This window comes from Caloenas nicobarica, chromosome 22 (genome assembly GCF_036013445.1).
Source record: "Caloenas nicobarica isolate bCalNic1 chromosome 22, bCalNic1.hap1, whole genome shotgun sequence".
In the NCBI taxonomy this organism is placed as follows: Eukaryota; Metazoa; Chordata; class Aves; order Columbiformes; family Columbidae; genus Caloenas; species Caloenas nicobarica.
Genome location: NC_088266.1, coordinates 6,013,533 through 6,024,372, shown reverse-complemented (window position 1 = coordinate 6,024,372; position 10,840 = coordinate 6,013,533). Strand labels below are relative to the sequence as shown.

The 10,840-nt window shown below is 45.8% G+C and overlaps 1 protein-coding gene across 4 annotated transcripts in view; it reads right to left on the bottom strand.

The window, feature by feature from the left end:
• Positions 1 to 43: 43 nt before the first annotated feature.
• MIB2 (MIB E3 ubiquitin protein ligase 2) overlaps positions 44 to 10,840 on the bottom strand; it is a 30,514-nt gene continuing 19,717 nt past the window's right edge. For all 4 annotated transcript variants that reach the window (XM_065650016.1, XM_065650017.1, XM_065650018.1 and 1 more), the window contains 12 exons: positions 10,555 to 10,659; positions 9,679 to 9,841; positions 8,553 to 8,686; positions 6,476 to 6,624; positions 5,965 to 6,121; positions 5,382 to 5,536; positions 4,645 to 4,771; positions 4,137 to 4,367; positions 3,236 to 3,414; positions 2,481 to 2,665; positions 1,872 to 1,937; positions 44 to 1,511 (listed from right to left, as the gene is read on the bottom strand). In XM_065650016.1, the coding sequence (XP_065506088.1) occupies positions 1,270 to 1,511; positions 1,872 to 1,937; positions 2,481 to 2,665; positions 3,236 to 3,414; positions 4,137 to 4,367; positions 4,645 to 4,771; positions 5,382 to 5,536; positions 5,965 to 6,121; positions 6,476 to 6,624; positions 8,553 to 8,686; positions 9,679 to 9,841; positions 10,555 to 10,659 (1,893 nt within the window). In that variant the 3' untranslated portion in view covers positions 44 to 1,269. The remainder of the gene's footprint in view (positions 1,512 to 1,871; positions 1,938 to 2,480; positions 2,666 to 3,235; positions 3,415 to 4,136; positions 4,368 to 4,644; positions 4,772 to 5,381; positions 5,537 to 5,964; positions 6,122 to 6,475; positions 6,625 to 8,552; positions 8,687 to 9,678; positions 9,842 to 10,554; positions 10,660 to 10,840) is intronic.

The following is a 10,840-nucleotide window of genomic DNA, read 5'->3' as shown; positions in this document are numbered from 1 at the left end:
TAATAAATATTTCTGTAACTACCACATATTCCACAAAGTTAAAAATTGCTTTAAAAGATTTGCTAACGAATAAAGATAGTAGAGGAACACAATATTTTTGTTTTAAATATTGCTTGCAATATGTAATAAACAGTATAGTTGTGTATAATTGTGTGGTTAAAGATACACAGCACACCCGCAAACACGTCCGTGTACATACGCACATGGCACACCAGTCCGAGGTGGCCGCTGCCACCAACAGTGACTTTACAGGACGGACTCTGGATAATATTTCTTCAGCCAGACAGCTGGAAAACACAATACAGCTGGATCCATATTTCAGCTACTGTTTGTACATTCATTTTAATGCTCAGGAAAATATATTTTTTATTTTATTAAGTTTTGCTGCAAAACAAAGAAACAAATGAAATCCCTTTTTCTCATGTCTTAATTATTACTATTTATTTTCTTTACATTTTGATTGGAGTATTTAAACTTGCCTTTGGCATTATGGATAGAAAGCTCAGGAGTCTCTGAACACACGGTTGAGCCAAAAAAAACCAAAAAATGGAAGAAGAGTGTCACTTAGAGGTTAGAAATATTTGTAGCAACAACGTATTTTCTCCAATCAGTGTTCACTACTTTATCTCTAAGGCACACACTCTGTCTTTAGGATCTCATTACATCCAGATTTGTCTCTGTCAGTCCAAGTTCTCGTTGAGCCCGTAAAATACCAGATCTGAGAGCGTGCTGTCCTGGGACGTTCCCTCCCTCCCACCAACAGGCGTCTGGGGTCTCTGGGATCTCCTCACGCAAAGTGCAAGCGGATGCTTTGCCATCGGTACGAGGTGCATCCTCCTCCAGCATCTCCATCCCAAGCAGCGCAAGGCTGCAAATCTGACGCCGCGGAGCACGAGACGCAATGCAGTCACTGGAGCTGGATGCCGCTGAAAACATCTGCGCATGGACGCCTGTTTGCCTGTGGTCTGAAACTTCTGCCTTCAGAAGACAGGTCAGTGTTCTTCACTTGGGGTCGTTTTGGCTGGATCGGCAGCAGGGGGTGAGGGGCTGCCAGCCCTCCCGTGCTGCTCCCTGGCGTCGTGACACTGCAGCAGAGGGGACTCCCTCCCCCTGCACCCGAATCATGTCACTTTTTTGCTCTCCTCTCTTTCACGATGGCTTTTTGCAAGGAGCCAAACGCATCAGCCTGACTAGCGCCTCTCATCTAAAATGCAAACAAAAAGGAAGGAAAGGAGGGAGGCGGGAATGGGAAGGGAAGCGAGCGCATCCTTAGACGAAGATCTGGATCCTCTCCCGGATGGCCTGCCGGCAGATGGGGCAGACGGTGAGGGCTGTGCTGCAGTCCGGGCAAGAGCCGTGGCCGCACTGGAACACCAGTTTGATTTGGTCGTCGATGCAAATCGGGCAGGTGATGCGCTCTTCCATCTGCCGGTAGCGGTTCTGCAGCTCCTCCATGAGCTTCCTCTGGTCGGTGGATTCCAAGCTGGGGCTGCACTCCACCTCGGTGCTGTCTGCAGGAGAGCAAGAGCCAGTCACCAGCGTGCTCTGCCTCACACAGCGGCTTTTTAATTAGCCGCTGCCCCTCAAGAGCAGCAATTAGTTCAGGCTATACAGGACAAGCTTCATGAGATGTCCTGTCCTGTCTATGCAGCTTGGGCTTGGCCCGCGACACCTTTAGAGAATCTACCTTTTCCTCTCTAAAGGTGGTCAACACAACAGCCAGTCCCCTCGAAAACCAACAAAACAAAAAACCACAACAAATGAACAAAAATCAATTCCCTTTCTTATGCTTATTTCACTGAAAAATCATCGATGCTGCTCAAACTAACTCTATGCAAGACCCTTCCCACAGCACTTAACAGCAAACGTACCTTGTTTCAGTTTTTTGGTTATTGTCACTTGACATTTGATGCACTTCTTCATCCTCCTGGAGCATTCTACCACAAATGACACAAGAAGAGATAACGATCAAGCCCACTGATGCCAAAATCAAGAGGAGACAACAGACTCAAGAACATCAGCTTTGAACAACCTGAGAGCTCCCTGGATGATTAAGAGACGATTTCTGCATGGAAATGAGGACACTACCTTCTTTTTGAGCTACGTCCCAGTCTCTTGGTTTAGTCTTTCCTACGCCAGTAGCAAATACATGTTTGATGGATAAAGCACTGCCAGCTAGGACTGAAACATCTGGCTTTCCTTTGGAATTATCCAGGGCATCTATAAGCATAAGCAAAGCTGCCTGGGTTCCTGATCATCAGGTGGTGAGAACACACTGTGCTTTTCGCAGGTAGCTTTGGACACCTTACAGTGGTGCTGAAATCATGCTGGGGTTGTTTCAGGACACAAGCAGCACAATAGCTTTGTGTCTAAAGAGGACTTGATTTCTGACAGTCCAGCTAGGGAAGCTATACGGTGGAAGAGGAAAGAAAAAATTAAAAACAAAAAAAGAAAAAAGGAAAAACCCAGAATGGGCTTACCTTCACACACAATACTGTGCTGGCAGGGGAAGAAATGGATGAGCAAGGCCAGCTCCGAGCAGACCAGGCACTCTGTGGGGACCGCCACACTCGAGACACTAAGGTTGGTCATGGTGTTGGGGGTGGTGTGCACCCGGCGAAGGCTGCAGGTGACGGCTGAGCTGTCTGAAGAAACCTGCTGTTCCCTGCAACCGTGAACAAGGAATCAAATTTGAGCCACATGCTCCAGGTCCTTCTCAGCAACCAGATAATGTTGTGTTGCTCCCTGGCGAACACTCCACAAAGAGACAGAGCAGCAGATGCTCAAGTAGCATAAACCTGTGAACATTTACTGCCCCAGCAGGACCAACTCAGCCCTCAACAGCTGGGATTCTGACTGGTTCTATGTAAAAAGAATGGGAAAGAGCAGGGATGACTAGCATTTACACCATCTGAAACTGCTCTTTTGAAGGGTACTGACAGTACAATAATTTGTGGGGAGCAGCCAGTTTTTAGGAGCTATTTCAAAAGCGCAGCCCTAACGATTCTCCATATTTGCATGTTCCTGAAAGGCACCTGGGGCGGCTGTCTGGGAGTTTGCCTCTGACGTGACACAGGCTCGAATTCAGACTTCTGTCCTGGCATTACGAGTCCCAAATCCAAAGCCCTCAGCATCCAACCAACTGCAACGTGCGGTGACACCACCGTGCTGTGCGAGCGCTTCGCATTCTGCAAGGAACTGGAACTGGAGGTAGTTTCCAGAGGACACGGTTTACCTGAATTTCTGTGAGAAGTCTTTGACGATCTGGACAATCCTTCCATCTGTAATGAGGTCTAACGGAGACTTTCCCCGATGGTTTGCATAATTAATATCTGCTCCCTCTTGTGCTAAGTAGCATGCAATGGCAGTTCCAACATTCAGCTCTACATTTCCAAGAATGCCAGAAGCCTGGAGCTAAAAGAAGTTGAGAAACACTCTCTGTTAATAGAAAAAGTTTCTGTTATGTGGCTTTGTTTAAAACTTGATACAGATCAAAGTCTTAATCCTTGTACTTACAATTCGAAAGGGCCATTTAGCATTCTTTTTTGAAAAATACAAATAGCAGATTCGAATCTTGTATTCTGGGAACAAGAGTGCATAACTGGTCCTAACTGGTGCTAATCATTACTAATCATAGTAACGGGCACTCACTTCTTCAGGTAGTGAAAAGGAAGTACAATGAAAACTGATATGTCTCACCTCTCACATTCTGTTCTACATCTGCAGATTACTGGGGTGTTTGTGGCTGGCTGTCCTCATATTTTCCACACCATCAGGCAGAAATTAATTGCTGTGGTTCTGGGGCATGAATTAAACCCAAGACTCTTGGCTCTGCAACTGGATTCATGACCTTTCCCATGTTAAGAAAGAAACGCGCAATGCTAATAAAAATATCGGGGGAGACAGCATGAATTGTTGTCTGACTATGTGAAATTTCATTCAAACATACCCTCAGAGGATCTATTCTTGTTTTCCCACAGCGAGAAGGTTTGTTTCCACACTGCCCATCTGGACTGGCTTTACACAATTTCCCTGCCTTTCTTTGCTCCCTTAGGTCCCACTCTCTGCTCTCATTCTAACATCATCAAGCGTTTTCCTGCCCTGGGTGCTGGGAATTTCTCCTCCTCCCAGCTCACCTTGGAAAGGAGGGACAACCCCATCTCCCCTTCGCGCTTCTCCATCATGACGGACATGAGCTGCTGCCGTTCCAAGGCGATGTGCATGGCTGTGTCCCCGTCCTCATCTTCAGCATTGACATCGCTGCCCTCGCTGACCAGCAGCTGCACCATCCCCACGTGTCCCTGGATGACAGCCAGGTGCAGCGGCGTCTGGTTACGGTTGTTCTTGAGGTTGACATCGCAGCGACCCTTGAAGAGAAGAATTGCATCAGAGTGAGCTGCTGCTGCTGAGTTTGGCTGAAGAAGAGTGCTGCAGCTGTGGTGATGGTGGAGGCCCCATGTCTCAAGTCCGTCTTCGTCAGGACAGAGATCTCCAGGAGAGCTACATGATCCAGCCCTCTGTATCTCGGCCATATCGCCCACACACCCAAATATCAAGAAAGTGAGGATTGGAAGCCAAGTGCCCAACTGACACACAAATAACATTTTCCTGATGATGACTTGGGTATGAAAACTTGTCACTTACCTCTTTGATGAGAATTTCTGCCACTTCTTTGTGATTGTTGAGAGCAGCAAGGTGCAGGGCGGTGAAGCCATCTTCCTTTTTGGAGTCAACCAGCTGCCGAGCTCTTGCTAGAATATTCTTTATGGCTCTAGAGTGTTGGAGGTTAGCAGAGATGGAAGAGTTACTTTATCAGGAAAGAAAACAATGCAGAGAAGACAGGCCTGCCTCTGCTGCTCAGCAATTACAAATATTAATGTTTTAATAGGCAGCACCGTGAGTTGGCCACTGTGATGCAGAGCACCCCCTCTATCTCACAGACTGAATTACAAGAATACAACAAAAGCCCTCGGTTATAATTTAATAAAGTAGGGTAAACTCATACTGCTATGAAAATAATGGGCGGATTTATCCTTGGAAGAATTCCAGAGGCTCCCAGCTAGACATAGTCTTTTCAAGTATGGTTTACTACAGACCTTCTCCTGTCCTTCTATGTGTGAACCCAAACATCTACAGAGACTACGCAGAAGCAGACAGATTTCCTAGCCGGGCTAGGGAGGTATGAGAGAGATGGGATGGCAGCAGTTTTCTGTGAATGCATGAAAGAGGGCAACAGCTATACCTATCTGTATCCAAACCCAAGAAACATATAGCCAACCATTTCCTTCCTAGCTAGCTAGGTCAACTATGTTCTTACTGTTAAGGCAGCAACCACGAGTTAACACCTGTAAAAGCACTAAGAATGATAAAGGGTCACTTACAGCTTGTTGCCTTTCAGAGCAGAATAGTGGAGCAGGTTGAAGCCCTGGCAATTCTGGACAGTGAAGTCGATGTTGGGTACTTCAGTGAGAATCTCAATAACGACTGTGTAATCTGCAGTGATAGCGTAATGCAGAGGGGTGTCTCCCTGGGAATCCTGAACAAGGACACCAAAGCACAATACAAGTCACCTACCTCAGAGTATCAAATGACACTCGTAAAAAATCTCACCGCTCCCTATTGCTGGGAGCAGGAGTGTTTCAACAACGCACACGAGCAGCAGATCAGCTCTCGCTGGAAGCCCAAGTCCAGCGCAGCAAGAAGTGTTGCTGGATTGAGCTGTGGAGAAAGAGCAGACCCAAACCTGGAATTTCAGACTACTGAAGATAGAGGAATACTTCCTCTGTCCAATGCACAGTAGTGTGTTTTAAGAGAATGACCTTCAAATTCTATGAAGCAACAGATGGTGTAAGACATAAAGAAACACCTCCCTACCTCAAAAAAAAAAAAACCCTCAAAACAAACAAACACCAAAACCCAAAAAACCACCAACACACACCCCACACCCCAAATCCCAGAACTTACTGGGAGGTTGACATCGCAGTTGAGCTCGCAGAGGGTCCGCACGACCTCTGTGAATCCTTGACTGACAGCAACATACAATGCTGTGCACTTTGCGTTGTTTAACAGGTCTGCACTGGCTCCTTTACCAATAAGCACACGGGCAACCTCAGCTTGGTTTCTGATTTCAAAATAAGAAGTAAAACAGATTAGATTCAGTCCTGTGCAGGCAGTAAATTCTTCCTTCTTGTAAGGCAACAAAAAACCAAAACCAATCCTAAACAACCAAACCACCCCAACATCTTCCTGAAAAAAAATCTAGTAACCAAAACCTGCTCTGATTCCCCCCAAAACTTCTAGCATGGGAACTGACTTAGTTGTGGGGTTAAATTAATGCACTAAGAAATGCACCTGGGGCCATGAAGCTTCGATTTCTAACATAAGGTAAAATCAGAGAAAAGCCTCCATCAGCCACACTCCTCTCACACTGCCCATTTATATCTAGAAAGAGACAGCAAGACGACAGATGTCCTACCCAAAAGCTGCGTAGTGCAGGGCTGTATCCCCCTCTTCATCCCTTAGGTTGACGTTGGCGTGTGCCTGCAGCAGAATCTTCACGACATCCAGATGTCCCTGGTAAGAAGCAATCTGCAGGGCCGTCCTGCCCTGGTTCTTGGTGTCGACCTACAGGAAGGGGCAGAGACACGGCAAACAGCTCGGTTAGGAAAGCCCTTGCCTTGTGTTCAAGCCTCAGCTCTGTTCTAGAGAAGGCTTAGCAGGATGGAAGTCACTGGCTGCAGAGCAGTCGCAGGCTCAGAAATGCAAAGCAGAATCCCTGCCCCAGCGGCTCTGTTTTGTGTACGTCAACTACAACACTGACCTTGTCCCAAAATATTTCTAAAGAGGAAGGGGACAGCACATTTAGTCAAGAAGGGACAAGTGAGTGACTCAAGCTGGAAGCCAGGGCTCTAATTGCAGCTCTGATGCCAAATCCCTCTGCCTGCAAGCAGAATGCTTCTTGGCATCTCTGCCAACAACTCCTTTCCCAATAGGAAAATGCATGAGGAGATCAAATTCGCTTTGCATAGGGCTGTGAAGATGCCAAGTCCCCATTGTTCTGTGTTACTGCAGGTGCTTTACTCGGCACAATGGCTGGAGGGTATATCACAGTGTCGAAATGCTGCAATGAGATTTTTTTGAGAATTAAAGGGACTGAAGAACAAAGAGAGGCTGTATGAAAGGCAAGAAAAAAAAAAAAGGAAAAGAAGCTACTGAAATCAGTGGGAGACTAAGGAGAAGCAATGAAGGATCTAGCAGAACCTCAGCAGCCTGGCAAGGAGAACAAAGGGGTTTTTTCCCTGCAGCTGGTTCTATGCAGCAGTCAGGAGAGCAGAGCAGGCAAGACTTCCCTTGATTCACCCAAAATGATGGGTGAGTCATTCAGACAAGGAGGCATTAGAGGCCACGGTGTTATTATTCCATTTACGCAAGAAAGAAAAAGCTGATAAGCTGAAAAGGCCTTGGCAAGCAGCTCCAACTTGCACTACTAAGTGAGCATAAAATCCAGCCTCCTATTGCTGTATATAAGACTCTAATAGAAATAACAGTTTATTAATATAAATATTAGAATAGCAATAGAAATCTAATAAAAATAACTAATAACATAAGGGATTTCTGACTCTCGGCACTTGCTTATCTGTAATAAATTCAACAACTGCAGGTATTTGTCTATTCCTCACATCTCCAGAGGCCCCATTAACTTTGTAAACAAAGAACTACAATAAATATCAGACAACTAACTACTAAATGAGCTTCACATGGGTTCTTTCAGAATTGATCCTAGTTTTCCTGGTTCATGCACCCAGCTGCTCCTGCCAGCCATCAGACAGAGGCTCAACAAAACTCATGTTTTGTTACCAATGGTCCCCAAGGACATTGCTGAAATACTTTGTTCTCTGGTTCTCCTTTTTTAACCTGTTTAGGAGCTTGAGCCTTCAAAGAGGCAGCTTAAAAGAGCAGTGATGTGAGCAGATGTGATCCTAACAGTCTGGCGCTCAGCAAGCACATAGATTGTTCAGCAACAAGTCCAGCCCAGTTCCCTGCTCCAGTCAGACAGGAGATAAGACACCACACAGACACACACAGCACCAGGATCTGGGCGGCTTTTCTCTTTCCCGATTCCAACAACAGCATTTTGCAAGGTCATGTAAGGACAGACACATCCAGGCAGACACAACCCCAGCTTTCTTTTCAAACAGAGGCTGGATACTCAGACATCTTGTTAGTGTTTTCATACAGATGAATACATCTCCCCTAGTTCTACTGGTGTAGTGTCCATACATGAAATCTGGGAAAAGCTGGCTTTAGAAACATGTTGTAGGACTTAACTCGAGCTCAGATTTAGTGCCACAAACTGGAGCCATAAACTATCCACATTTAATATACAAATTTAATCCTAAATCGCAGCAAAATAATTTTTCAGCTGTTAGGAGCTAATACTAGGTCTGAAAAATCATTCTTTTTCTCCCATCCCACTTGACTACAAAATTTTATGACAGAATTTTAAAGAAGAGCGACAAAAAATAACCATTCAGGATCTCTTCAAAACTTGCCTTGTCTGGGTACTTCTGAAGGAGCTCCCGGACTTTAGCGGAGTTGTTGAGCGCCGCACAAATGACCAGGCACCCTGCGTGCTCCAACTCCGTCTTCTGGGACAGCAGCTTCTCCAATACAGTAATTAAAGTACCTGGTAGGAATGAGAAACAGCCAAGGGTTAAGAGGACCAAAGATCATATGTAGACATGCGTACAGCTGTATAGCCACAGTATGGCCCTGCTGTACCTCTAATACTCTAGCTCACACAAAAAGCTTTACAAATTTGTGGCTTACACACAACTTTTGTTTTACAAGTCTGATGTTTTGAGAACCCAAAAAGATATGAGACCATGGTACAGAAGACCAACACAGAAAAATCATTCCTAAAAGGCAAATAATTTGAAGAGGAATGCATGGTTTTGGAAACGATGCTGTAGGGAAGAAATACAGGTCTTTTCAGATGGGCCTCCCTAATTACAGCCTTTTGAATGCTTGAGAGGACAGAGTGGTTACAGATAGAACCAAGTTTAAAAGCTTGGGCTCATACAAAAGTTCTCATTGAAGTTTAACTCAAGCAAACAGTTTAAGACCCATCTACATAGCAAAACAAACAAAAAAACCCCAGTAAGTCTGTCCTCCCTCCTGCACGATCCTGACATCTAAAGGAAACTAGTGCGGTGAGGCTACAAAAAATTTTAAGAGCAGACGTATAAAACAGACAAAATCCCCTCTACACAACATGTGATCCCAAACTCAATTTTGGGGTGGACTGGGCAAAATAATTGTTGATTTGACCACACTTCCACTCAAGGACCTAGAAATATTTCCCAAGCATTCAAGAATTAGTATCCTCCCCCACGAAAGGCAGCAAGACAGAACACAAAATTGAGACAAATCAAGGCAGAAGCAAACACTGAACCCAGGGCAGGGCTATGGTTAGCACTCCCGAGTCCTAAATTCTGTATTTTCCTGCTAAGGCCAGCTTTGCTTCCCTGGTAAGGCAGAGTTCGGATCTGGAACTCTGTCTGGGGAGGAACAGGCAGCTGGAGTTTAACACTGCCCGAAGCGTGTTGCTGTTGTTACACCAGAGCAACCATTTCGCAGTCCCTGCCAGATCAGACATCTCTGTTCTCACTAGCTCACTTTTGGATTCCTTTGTGTTCTCTGTTGTCATGAGGTTTGCTTCCTCATCTCTCTGGTAGGCTGTCAGGCAAGCCGGGTTAAACGTCCAGGACTGCCCTCCAACCGAGACTCGCAAATCTCCATCCCCATACACCTTGATCACTTTGCCGATGTGCCCCAGGGTCTGCAATGGAAAGAGAGAAACCGCTTTCAAAAGGCAAGACGCAGTCTGCTTCACACCTCAGAACCAACGCAACGCTTCTAAGAGCTGTTTCGCAGGCGGCACCTCCTGCTCTGTGAAAAGAAGCACGGACAGTGACGCACTCGCAAGGACACCAGAGGGTTCTCAGCAGTTTCTCTGCTGCTGGTTTTACATAAGAAAGGTTTCCCAGACACATTACAAATGTCTGGAGAGGAAGGTGGTGAAACAACAAAACATGGTCTGAAGAACCGAGAGAACTGATAAAATTGGGGCTAGGAAAGGTTTCCTCTGTGCATTTAATTGCTCCTGGAGGACACCTGTATTCTGTTTTTTAGCCATACTGGTCTGATCAGGCCATTCTTCAACCTGGACACTCCTGGCTCATTCCAGAGAATTCGGAAGGGTGTAAGAGGACTTGTTACTTTGGTTAGTGAAACCTCTTATCTGACTTACTGGTAGCCAAACCCTTTGTCAGATTCCCCATCTACCCACTTTGCTTCGGGTGCTGCAATCAGATTTACCACCGCTAGCTCCAACCAACATTTATTTTGCAAAGCCTCAGCAGTCCCAGAAAGGTCTGTGCACTCACTGAGCAGCAGGAACACTGGAGGGCAACGCAAGCCCAGTCACTACAACTAATTACTTGGGAAAACTCAGGAAGTTACTGGACTGTCCTGGAACTGGCGCGCACTCACAGGTGCCATTTCATCTGTCCACTCCCCATGACCAGGTTGGAATCGCTTCACTGTTTCCATATCATCTATCACTCGGACAACATCACCAACCCAAAAGGTGTTGAGCTACAAGAAAAAGAAAGTCATAAGCTTTTGGGGGACAAAGCCAGGAAATAAAATATGTAGCAATCAGCCCTTCCACTCCACCCCCACCCTCAGAAAACCCAACCAAACAAGAAGCCCATTGACTCAAAAAAACCAAGGCAATACAAAATGTAAGTACGACTACCAAGAAATCTGTAATCAC